The sequence below is a fragment of the Panicum virgatum genome, chromosome 3K (genome assembly GCF_016808335.1).
Source record: "Panicum virgatum strain AP13 chromosome 3K, P.virgatum_v5, whole genome shotgun sequence".
NCBI classification, from domain to species: Eukaryota; Viridiplantae; Streptophyta; class Magnoliopsida; order Poales; family Poaceae; genus Panicum; species Panicum virgatum.
In genome coordinates this window covers 58,721,172-58,733,774 of record NC_053138.1, presented here as the reverse complement: position 1 = coordinate 58,733,774, position 12,603 = coordinate 58,721,172, and the positions used below count along the sequence as shown (strand labels likewise).

Genomic DNA, 12,603 nt, shown 5'->3' with positions numbered 1-12,603 from the left:
AGTTTATAAAAAATGTATGCAAGAGAAGTATGGAAACTTAACAAAACTAAAATAAGGAATAAATAAAGAAAAAAATGGATAAAAGAGGGGCTCGGCGTCTAGGTCCAGCATGACCGAGCGGGGCGGCGGCATTGGCAGCGAGCACCGGGAGCTCTCCAAGCGCCACCCTCATGTGCTTGGCGGGCTTAATGACCGGCGAGATCGTACTCCGACACATACGGCCCTTGCTGTCAGCCTCTCTACTTGGGCCATCAAATGTATTGATAATATCAGGCAGCCATTTCTCTGGAAGGGTACTCAATCGGCCAAAGGTGGGTAGTGCCTTTTGGCTTGGCCCGGAGTTTGTCGCCCGACTGAATTGGGTGGTTTGGGCATCACTGACTTGCAGCGCTTCGGATATGCGCTGCACATGAGATGACTGTGGTCAAAATGTACGGATGAATCCCGGCCCTGGCACCAGGGGCGGAGCTACGTAGTGGGGTGTGGGTGCAGCCGCACCTAGAAAAAAATTACAATCTCTTATTATTTTCAAATTTTTACCATGTTTGCGCACCCCCCCCCCCCTCTGCTGCTCTCTAGCTCCGCCCCTGCCTGGCACCTGCTACCAGATGAAAAAGAGCCCATCGTTGAAGCCATGTTTCAGAATTCAATTTACGTGGAGCTTGGCAATGGCAACACTGCACAGTTTTCGACTGATCGTTGGCTTAATGGGCAGTCGTTGGTCGATGTGGCCCCTTGTCTATGTGCTGCAGTTGGTTCCCGAGCTAGAAAAATAGGAACAGTTGCCCAAGCTCTGCAAGGGGATAGTTGGACTGCAGACATCTCTGGAGCTCTCACGATACAGGTCATTTTTTACTATCTTCTTGTTTGGGATATGACAAGGGCAATTCAATTGCATTCGGACCAACCAGATAAAGTTTGTTGGAAATAGACTTCAGACAAGGCCTTCTCCACCTCTTCCGCCTACAAGTCCTTCTTTATCGGCCAACACCCGATTGAAGGAGCCACTATAATGTGGAAGGTGCAAGCACCGCCCAAATGCAAATTCTTTATTTGGTCCGTGTTGCATGACCGATGTTGGACCGCAGCCCAGAGGAAAAGACATGGCCTACAAGACGATGACTCCTGTGCCCTTTGTTCACAGGCACCGGAGACAACTGACCATCTACTTTTGTGTTGCCCATTTTCAACGGAACTCTGGTTCCAGTTGTTCCAGCGGCTTGGTTGGTCCTCTATTTCTCCTTCTATTCAAGATCAATGGCTGGTACCTTGGTGGACTCAGGCTAGAAAAAACATCCACAAAGATGAACGGAAGTGCTTTGATTCAATGGTAATCTTAATATGCTGGATATTATGGAAGGAAACAAACAATACAACCTTTGACAAAAGCATTGCAACTATACAATCGGTGATTGTAAGGGTGGTCAATGAAATAATTGTTTGGTTTTTGGCAGGATTTAGTAAACTAGAGCCGGTTGTTCAGGCGCTAGGAAGGTCACCGGGTCGCCTCATTTCTAATCATGTAATAACTTAGGGGGTTGTGTGTGCCGGGGTGGTTCCTCTTTCTGTAGTTGTACTTTGCTTTCCTCTTAATGAGAAAAGTGCTCAGGCATGGTCGCGAAAAAAACAAGGAGCTGGTCCACATTTTGTTTACATCACCGTAACACCTAAGGTCCTAAGCCTAATAAAAATAATCATGGTGTTTGAAATCCAAATTAACAAGAAAAAGTAAAATGATCTGCATGCCTGCGCTAGAATGTGATCTAGCTCGATCGGTATTTGGCCACAAATTGGTGTTTTTTTTGTTAGAATCAGGCAGAAGTTCAAGAGGACGAGCGTCAAGGAGGTCTATCAACTCATCATGTCATTGTCAACGAAATGACCAAATGCCAAGTAGACGAACCGGCTCCAGTGTGGTCGGCGAACGAAGGGGCTCAATCACCGGCGAGATCATACTACATGAGGCCGCAGCTACAACACAAGACCTAGACGCTACTACCACTCTGTTCTACTAGCTGTTTCTCTATCCAATCAACAGTATTTTTCTCTCACACCAAACAAGCACCAGCCACCAGCCACCAGCCAGCCAGCAGTAATTTTTCTCACAACAAACCAGCACCAGCCACCAGCCGCAGCCAGCAGAAGAGCAGAGTGGTCAACAATCCTCCAACGTTCCCTACTTGAGCTCTCCAAGTAGGCTATAGACCCAGAACATACATTCGTCAATTTCTGACCAAATTTGCCGAACATGCCGGGAACTATTTTCCCAATGCCTCCTATTCCTATCCTTACTGCACAGCTGAAAATTCGAGAAACGACGGCTAGAACTAGAAGGCCGCAGGCAAGTCTACCTGTAAACATGCATGCTCTCTTTTTAGTCAGCTAGCTGTTCCCCAGTCGTGCGTGGCCTGGTTTGTTTCCTGTGCTGCAAACGACGTTTGGTGCGTTTCTATATATGATCTGAAGAAGATGTGTGAATGAAGGAACTAGACAAGAGAAGTAGGTGATGGTGTACCCGGCCATGAGCTTGTGGCAGCAGCTAGCCTTCTTAACTGCCCAGCAATGAAGTCGACTTCAATTTACACAGGAGACAGGACAAACAAGGTAATATAAAGTAAAGTGAAAAGAAAAGGAAAATAAACTGTTCTGAATAAACACACGTCATACATGTGCACACTGCTGCGAGCAATGCATGGTAGGCCACACTGCCATGGACAGGGTAATTCAGCCGCCGTACAAGTCCGTCCCCAATTATTGAAAGATTGTTCACCTGGGGCTCGAAACCCGGGCCCTTGGTTACACTGTTCACGCCGTGCCAAACGGCATGCCTGGTCTGGTCGCCGGCGCCGGCGCACGAGCAGCCGGCGGTCTGCATCGCTCGCGGCGAGGCCGCCAAGGAAATTCCTTGGCTTTGTTAAGCACACTTGATCCCCCGGACGAAATTAAGCTGCATTTGCATTGGGTCGTCAGTAGCATCTGCATGCCCATGCCGGCTGTGCACGCATCTTTGACAGATTCGTCGATTTCTGAGTCTGCAGCCGGAGGTGAGCACGCATCTTTGACAGAGAATTTCGATCCCTCCGGCTGTGCACGAGCCCACCTCGCTGCGTGCCCATGTCATGGAGTGGAGGGCGGATAATTCGGAGAGGGCGCCTGTCGCCCCAGCAAACTCCGCAAACAACTTGCAAGTCCACGGACCACGGTTGTAATCCTGTAAACCTCCTGGATCCAGGAGCACGTTGTTTGTAACAAAACTTTCTACCTTAATCACAAATAAAGATGCGCAAATCTTTGGCGTATTCGATAAAAAAAACTTGCAACTAGCTCGGTGTAGCATTTTGATTCTCTCCATCAAACTGCCGCGTCCTTTGCCTCAGCACTGTGCGTACCCTTTTCTCTGACTCATGCGTCAAACCCACTACCTTTTTGATATATTATGAATACAGATACATGTACATAAGCTTGGACAATGCAAGAGTATGCAATCTGTTGCAGATCAGCCATATTTAGATCGACTGGAGAATGAAAAAAGCTTCAACATTTTGCACAAGCTCAGGGCTCTGCTCTTTGCACTCCGCTCGTTAACCGCAACCTAGACATTCTGTTCCTTGCACACAAAGCTTAGCTTCTATCGACACATGCCTAGACAATCTGTTCCTCGCGTGCAGAGGATGCCGACCATGAGCTCCGCCGTGCTGCGTCCAGATGTTGGAGAGAGCGACGCACACGGCGCACGCTTTGTTGTCCCTTGACGCCTAGGTGATGCTCGAGACTCGGGATCTGATTGAGCCACTGGGGCTGCAGCTCCAGAATTCTGAAAGCTTCGGGTGGTCTGAGCTGATGATGCCAGGCTGTTCCAGTTTATGGTGCGTTATCCGGCCGGCGCACGCTGTCGCATCATGAGGTACAAGAGCCAGATCCCGTATCACCTCCAAGTTCGCCTCGCCCTTTGAATCCAAAAGCTCTGCACGCTCATGGGCGTTCACCAATACCTGGAAACCTCTTTCCCAATGTCTCCCATCCTTATTACTGCACAACTGAACTTGACATACAATGTATGAAGCAACGCGTATGCTCTCCTTTTTTTGTGTGTTCCCCAAGCTCAGCTCTTTGCTCTCTGCTCGTTACCTGTTTCTTCCATGTGTTGCAACATTCTGCTGCGTTTCTGAATATGAAGAAGATGTGAAGAAACTATATATATACGAGCAGCGGGGCTGGTGGTGTGTTGATAATAAGCTTGTGGCTGTCTTTCAAAAAAGATAGGCTTGTGGCAGCAGCTGCATGCAATGCTTCTTAACTGCCAAGCGCTGAAGTGGAGTTATCAGGACAAGATCGAAGTAAACTAAAAATAAAAAAGAAAATAAACTGTCAGAGTACACATGTGCACAATGCCAACAATGGATCGATGCTCATTATGGATGCATGCCAAATATTTTAGATGGGTGAGTCGATCCAAAAGTTTGATAAAAATGAACTAGAATAACATTCCCTGTAATTGCGAAAGGGCCTGTAGCCTAGTGGTCACAAGAGCCTCAGTAGCACCTGAGATCCTGGATTCGACTCCCCATGGGAGCGAATATTCTGGGTTTTAACGGCTTCGTGAATTCAGTGGTAGGCGACGTTCCCGTTGACAGCGATACACCTGTGGTGACTTCGTCAATCTCGAGTATTTGCCGGCTCAGTCTTCGAAGATGCTCATAGGGGTATGGTTTGCGTACGAGTGTTCATAGGGGTGTGAGTGTGCGTGCGTTGTGAGTGTCTGCGTTGAACTGTGTAATCTAAAAAAAACATTCCCTGTAATAATTTATTAAGAGGGGAAATAAACTAGAGTTATGTACCATTGTAATTAATTAAGTGACTAAAAATGTCATTGTGTATCCAACTTGCGTACGTCCTTAATGGTCTTATACTTTTAATCTATCTTAGATAACCTTATTATACCAAGAATTGAGACGGATGAGCTGCAGCTTCGCTAAGGAAGTTTGGTGGCACTCTCTCAGTTGGATGGTCTGCACTTGCACCTTCAGGCATTCACACCAAACACTGCAGGATTGGTGGGAGCTGATGAGGAAGTTGCAGCAGAAGGAGAGAAGAGGTTTTGATATGCTTTTTACGCTGATTGCCTGGCTTATTTGGAAGGAGCACAACGGTAGGCTGTTTGATCGGAAATCACATTCAGTTATTGAGGTTTTCGAGCTCATCAAGCAGGTAATCACATTATTAGCCTTGTTGCATGTGGCACGTGCAAGCATGTGGATCACGCCAATAGGCAGTATAGTAGTGGCACTGAAATACCTAATGCACATCCAAGAAAAGGAAACTGATAAACAGTTTTTAGGCCTTGTATTTTTATATAAAATTATATTTTTAGTCCAAATTTCTTTTTGCTTAACCTGTTTAAATAGTTTTCTCTTCCGTATAAGTCCCTGCAGAACCGTTTTTGGTGTATCTTTACTGTTTTAACTCCATTTTAAGCGTTCTTGGTACCGTTGCGATTGTTGTAATGTGTAGAACTAGTTTTTAAGGTTTTTACTTCTGTTTTTCCATGATTGGTGTACTGTTTTAATGTATTTCTATTTGTTTGCTTGTATGTACTTGTGTTGCTTGGCTTGTTCGTGACGAGCAGACGAGGAGCCGTTCGAGAACTTCTAAGATCAAGACTTTGAAGAGTTTGAGCAGCAGCAAATGACTGAGGAAGGCAAGTATATTTCTTGATCATATTTGGTCCCAATAATATTTATTTAAACTTGCATGCATTAATACTGATAGGGACCTGTTATCTATATTGATTATCCTTGTCCTTGAATAGCCGAGTTTATTTTATAAAAGTCTTTTGGGTAGTTTGCTTAGCCACTGAACAATGGGTATGGGTGGTTTTTATGACGTTGCTACTTGAGACATGAGACTATTGTATATCTTTTGGAACAATATGATGTTTTGGTAATTTAATTAAAATCAACCATGGAGAACCACCCGGGAAAACAGTACAGCCACAAGAACTATATGGCTCTGATCTTGGCTGATTAATTAGATTTTTCTAGCTTGCTAGTAGCTTACCAAAAGTCGAAGGGGCGGGGGACTAGGTTCAAGAGGGGTACTCGGCCTGCCAAAGGGGTTTGGTATGCCTACGGGGTTCGCTCGCTTTGGGGAGGATGCACTTGCCTAGCGGCTGAAACCTCAGCGGGCTACTACTAGCTAGGGAGTCTTTGTAAAGGCCTTGTAGTGAATCCCAACCACTCACCTAAGGAAGTATTTAAGAGGCTAGCTACCTCGGGCATCAAGGGAGACACGTCTTCTGGTGAAAGTGTGCAACCTCTGCAGAGTGAAAACTGATATATCAATCGTGCTCATGGTTAAGAGCGGCTCGAACCCTCACATGTCTACTTGATCAAAACTATTGCTTTAATTCAGTTATTTAAATGTTCCAAGCTATTTGTTTATTCATATTTACTTCTTTTTATAAATGCGGGTTGGTTCATACATGATTAATAATTAGCTGCTAATGATCAATTGTTAATTAAAATACTTACCGCTTTATTCAGCCCGTCTTTATTCTTTGTTATAAACCTTTCATGTTATTTATTTCCAATATACTTGCTGAGTACGACATGCTCCCCTTACTATTACAACACCACTAAGAGCAAGGCCAGTTCGAGGAGTACCCAGAGGATATTCAAGACTTCTAGATGTAAGTTTCCCCCCAGTCAGCTACCTGTGGAGTTGGAATATCCGCTGCTAGAATAAATGCGAATTGAAATGCATATTTATTTATATTAATGACTTTCGGCTTGGTTTGTAATAATTTAAGTTCGGTACTTTATGGCATTGCTACTATTATTTACTATTATCGTCATATGTGTGAATTTTGATCCTGGCGCACATATGATTTATTGCTCGGTTTATTCCCTCAAAACTAGGCATGACACTAATCTGTTTAGCTTTTTTACTAAAAGTTTAGGTATTTATTGATATTTATTTGACATGCGCTCTTAGATATTTGGAGTCAAAACTATAAAAATCATACTTGCTAATTTTATTTATTATATAATTTGAATTAATTTGACAGTATTAGTTAGGCTAGTACGATGGTATCATTTAGCAAAAGATCCCCTTTTATTTCAATATCTAATTAAATTTGTTTTATCCTACTCTTAACATTCGATGACATCGTTTAGAATCTGAATGACTCATGTAATTCATAATTCTGACCCTCACCCCATGGTCATTGTATTTTTTTTTTGGCTCATGTAATTCATAATTCTGACCCCATATTTTTTTTGGAGAGGGGAGGTAAAAATAATATTTCACGTCTTGTTAAATAGTTTGTTTTCTTATGTTTAGGTACGCGGTCCTCATGTGTTGGGCATTCTTTTAATCTTATTTATAATTTATAGATTTTTTGAAGAAATGACATGTTTCAATGGACTAATTAGCACTATCCTGTTTGGATATATTGGCTAAACTATTTAGATGTATTACAGAGTAAAATCAATTATACCCTTGTACCATCTGCGCAGCAATGTTTAGAGGAGGATATTTTTGTATTTTACAATCAGGTACCAGAATTTAACCCTCATTAGCTGGGTTTAAAGAACTAATGGAATGAACTTTAGTTAGATGGTTGGCTAATTCTTCTCCACGATTACCCTACTATTCAGATAATCTACAACTAATTTTTATGTAACTAAAAATTGGCCTTGGAATCCAAATATGCTGGTAGTAGCTCTAATATGTAGGCAATACTGCTTGTTTTTGCCATACATGTTATTGTTACCCTCTTGGAAGCCATGACCCATTTCTAATTCAAACAAAAGAAGGGCGCTCTCTGTTGTTTGTTTTGATAAAATATCTTGCAGAGTAGAATCTATTCTTATTCGCATGCATTGGACCCCTTCTGGTTTGCAGATTACAAATATTTATAACACCAAATAGATATACTATGAAAGTATGTTTAAGAATAATCTAATGATACTTACTTAGTATCATAAATGCGAGTATTGTATTGTATAAACGGGCCTAACATAGAGAACTAAAAAGTAGCTTAGACATACAAAAGGTCAAGTCATAATTATTTAGTTGGGCTGAAAACACCCGCCAAAACAAATGTTAAATACATTTAGGATAAAAGTCGAAAAAGAAAATTAATTTATAGTTAAACAAACATATTTTCAAAATGAATATTTTTGTATGAAATAAGAAAAAGAAATAAACTAAGAAAGTCGTTTAATCTAACAAAACACAAGAAAATTTTAACTACTACGTACGCGAGCACAAATACCTTTAGGAAGAAATATTTTTATACATGATCAAAATAATGAACAAAAGGGATAGAAAAATAATAAAAATACTAGAACTTACTCTATTTCAAAATATTTTGAAATGAAGGCAAAAAAAACTATTTACCCGAACTATTTGCACGGGCCACTGTGCTAGTTATTTATACCCAAATTAAATTTCTATGCCACACCTTGGAAAGACTTGTATCGGATGGAATTGCATTGTTGGCTGGATACTAAACAGATTTAGTATTACTAGCCTATCAACCCGTGTTCCCGCACGGGCTAGAATTAATATAAAAATAAGACTTATAGCTAATAATTGTAATTATCTACGCTCTCTTTAATGTATTAAATATTTTAACACATACTCTAAATGCATATTTATCATTATCTAGTTACAATAGCTTTCATTTTACATCATGTGTGTTTCATATATATATTTAATTGAATCATTTGTTTGTAAAATTGTATTCTTATCTCAACATGAATACATGGTGACCTATATCGTGTGCAGTATTTTTATATACACAATTTCATAAGTAATATATTAATAATGATAGAAATAATAATTTATAATTTTATATAGGTGTACTTTAATATTTTTATAATTATATAATTTAGATTTAGATTTAGAGGTTAATTTACATTTTAATACCAATATAATTGGATAATTTATATGCAAATTTAGAAAGTTATTTGTATTATTTTTTATTGGCATAGGTGGATAATTACGCGTTAGGGGGTTACTTTAGATTTTTTTATAACGATAGAGATCGGTAATTTATAAACATGTTTAGGAGGTTACTTTAGTCTATTTTATAATAGCAGAGTTGAATAATTTATTAAGAAATATAACAGGTCCGGTAACTATTATGATTAGTCGGATTAATCGCCGGATGTTTCTGATTTTTTGTGAGAATTTCTAAAACTTCTCTATTTTTGTAGAGTGTGCACCTAGATCTTAGGTGGCTTCACGTGTAGGCTTTAAAGGAGTCTCCAATTAGTAATATTAAGATTAAGATTCAAACACTTCAGCATGCATTTAGGGAAAAAAAACTTTAAACATGAACGCTTCAAATAGACATCTCCCGTGACGTGTCTCAGTGTCTGATCGGTTCGTAGGTACATGCGCATATACTTGTGATCGATCGTGTCTCCCCACACGACATGACTACTACTGGAGGCACCCATTGAATGAACGCTGTTCGCTGATAATAATGGATGCCAAAATCACTCACCATCTCCCATAAAAAATCACTCACTGTCTCGTGACCATCAGCGTCGAGTACGTTTTGTAAATTGTAATATTGATGTGCAGGCAGTGTCACACAGTTTTTATCAGCATCTGAGGGCAAGTAAAATGGTGCAGACAGCTGTGTGTCTGTTTGGCTGTCTGCAGAGTGTTTAATTCATCATTTCACACACAAACTCATGATAAACTAGTACATATAGTTAATGTTTGTAGTCATTTTGTTGCATACATCAGAGAACGCGGAGGAAATGAAGCAGAGGAAGTCAGGTACGCACGCTGCTTTGTAGCGCCTGCCCGGCAGTGCCACGGGCGGCGAGGTCAAGCGCGAGGAGCATGGCGAGGAGGCTAACGGCCGACGGCGGCAGGTCGCGGAACCTCTCAGCCATCATGGGCTTGTACGCCTTGGGAGGCTTGAACGTCGGGGACAGCTTCATCTTCCGCCTCCACTGAGCACGGCCTTTCTCCCCCTCGTGGCCTCATGCATCTCCATCTCTCGTCTTTTCTCCTCACGGTTGAAGCCACGGAGCTCCACCGCAGCCGGCCAAAATTCCATGCCCACGTCTCTCCTCTGGCCGATTCCTCGCGCCCCCGACGCCGCAACCTCCACAGCTACCTCCATGGCCTATCCCTTGGCCAATATGAGCCTCACCATGATGGGAATTCCAGATCTTGCAGCCATCAATGGCAAGCACCGTACCCTACTGGAGGCCCTTTGGCCACTGCCGCGTTTGCGGTCTCGGCCTTGCAGGAGACCAAGGAGGTGGGGGGGGGGGGGGAGCTAGGGGGAGGAGGGGTGAGGCCGGAGGCGGAGGAGAACAAGTCGCAGATGGCGCGAACCTTTGGCGTGAATCGAAACCTCCTCCGTGCGCGCAGCGGATCCATGCCCTCGTCTCACGCCGTACAAAGGCCGTCTTCCCGTTGCCGCGCCTGGGAGCACGGGCCGTCACTCGTAAATGAACCATACGCCGGCTTAGGAGTTACTGCGGGTCGCAGGGGGCTAAATGCAAAAATCCATTGCATGTCGACGGGTCTTGACGGCCCGTTGTACGTGCCCTGACTTCGTATGCAATTTCCATTTTATTCTTTTTATTATTTATGAGAATACACACAGACTATTATATATAAAATTAAAGCTTCTTTATTATTGAACAAACTGCACAGTGCATGCATGCACACCATGTAACAATCATAATTAATACTCCCTCCTTCCCTGTTTATAAGGCATACACGTATATCAAGATTCAAACCTTGTCATCTTTGACCAATAATTTGACTATTAAATTTTTATTTTTATAATGCAAATTTCATATGATTGGATTCATAATCAAATATATTTTACAATGATTATAAGTTTATAATCAAAAGTGATATAATATATGATAAATAAATGGTCAAAGTGTTGTTTAGAAGACCGTGTCATGTTCCACCATGCCTTATAAACGGGGAAGGAGGGAGTATATACAGTACGAGATAATAATTTCGCGAAAAAACGAGATAATAATAGTCCTGTAGTTTTGAGCCTAGCGATGATTTGCCTGTCCAATTTCATCCACGAGTACGCTGAGCGCCCGTTCATCCGTGACTAATGCAGAGTGTGGAACCCCAGGAAACTTGATGGATTTGAAGCGCTCCTTTTGACCGGGCTGCTTACCCACCTTGTCCTCCAACGCCAGCATGCTAGCGAGATTGATGATACCGTCGCCGTCGCCGTGCACCACTTGAGGCTGTCTATCGAAGTCGCCGTCCCAGTAAATCAGCTGCTCCGGCGTCGGGATACCCACCCCAACGATACTGGTCCACGGCACCATGGGCGCCTCCAAGTAGTCCATCTTCGGGAGCTCGCGGTCTCTGAACGGGCGGACGCCGTCGGCGGAACCGGCGGCGGCAACGATCAGGTCGGCGATGTCGTGGGCCGAGTAATTCCGGATCCTGGTTATCACCAGTGGCCGGCGCCCGAACACCGCCGGGGACGGCAGGTTCGCCAGGGCAGTCTCGAAGGTCCTCCACATGGATCGCATGGCCAGCTGCGGAGCTGCCGGGACGAAGAGAAACCCTACCGGGCCCGAGGCGAAGGCCATCAGGGGGAGGACGTAGCCCCCGGACCACGCCGGCGCCACCGTGACGAGGCGCTTGACGAAGGTGCCCCGCCATTGGAGCGGGGCGTTCCTGACGAACTCGAGCGCCACCGCACCGCCGAAGCTGTGGCCGAGGACGATAGCGGGCCTGCCGTTGTTCCTCCTACTCACGTCCTCGATGAGCGTCGCCAGCCGGCGGAAGTAGCGGGAGTAGACTTGGGACGCCTGGCCGGGCATCGGGGGAGCGTACCGCGGGTCGTAGGGAGCTCCGAAGAGGGTTTCTCCCTCGCGGTAGCCAAGTCTGCTGCTTTCCAGTGCAGACCTCAGTGCTTCCAAACAAAACTCCCTGCAACCAAATGATGTAATAATTAGCTAGCTACTTAGCGTGCACTCTCCGTGAGAGTTCCATTGACACAATTATTTAAACTGAAAATTAGATAATTGTGTCAGATTTGTTTCATATCCTCACATCCCATAAAATCTCGTATTTCTTTTTTTGTCATGTCAGTAAAATTAATGATGTTTAATATTATAAAATTCCCATTAAAACTAGCTTTACGGGTGTGTTGGAATCTTGGAGCCGAAGCCGCGGGCGGAGCCAAAGCCGGGGACGCGCGTCTCGACGCCGGGAAGGTTACGGAAGTCGCCGAGGACGGGGTCGTAGACGAGGCGCATCTGGTCGACGAAGCAGGCGGCGTGCTCGGGGTCCAGCTCCCAGGTGCGGTTCGTCAGCAGCCCGAACCACCGCCCCTCCTCCCGGCTGCAGCCGGCCGGCATGGAGGGCCGGTAGGCGTCGGTTAGCCGCGCCTCCAGGTCGGGGCAGGACAGGCCGGGGATCAGCACGACCGGGTGCAGGCCGCCCTCCGCCTCTCGCCGGCTGAGGTGGTGGTCTCGGACACGGAGAAGGGAAGCCGGGAGGAGAAGCAGCACAAGCGCAGAGAGCAAGCCTGGTAGCGTGGCGCCCATGGTTGATCGCCCAAGCTTCAATTGTGTGTGA

At 44.3% G+C, this 12,603-nt stretch overlaps 1 protein-coding gene across 2 annotated transcripts; it reads right to left on the bottom strand.

Moving 5' to 3' along the window:
* Window positions 1-10,653: 10,653 nt before the first annotated feature.
* LOC120699918 (lecithin-cholesterol acyltransferase-like 1) lies at window positions 10,654-12,603 on the bottom strand. Of its 2 annotated transcripts, XR_005685728.1 has the most exons (3): window positions 12,166-12,603; window positions 10,989-11,952; window positions 10,654-10,729 (listed from the first exon to the last, which is right to left on the bottom strand). XR_005685728.1 is itself a non-coding variant. In XM_039984032.1 (2 exons), the coding sequence occupies exons 1-2, from the start codon at window positions 12,570-12,572 to the stop codon at window positions 11,052-11,054; spliced, it is 1,308 nt and encodes a 435-aa protein (XP_039839966.1). In that variant the 5' UTR covers window positions 12,573-12,603; the 3' UTR covers window positions 10,987-11,051. The 2 variants fall into 2 exon arrangements, 1 of the variants encoding a protein (XP_039839966.1); XM_039984032.1 differs by lacking the exon at window positions 10,654-10,729 and having other exon boundaries at window positions 10,987-11,952.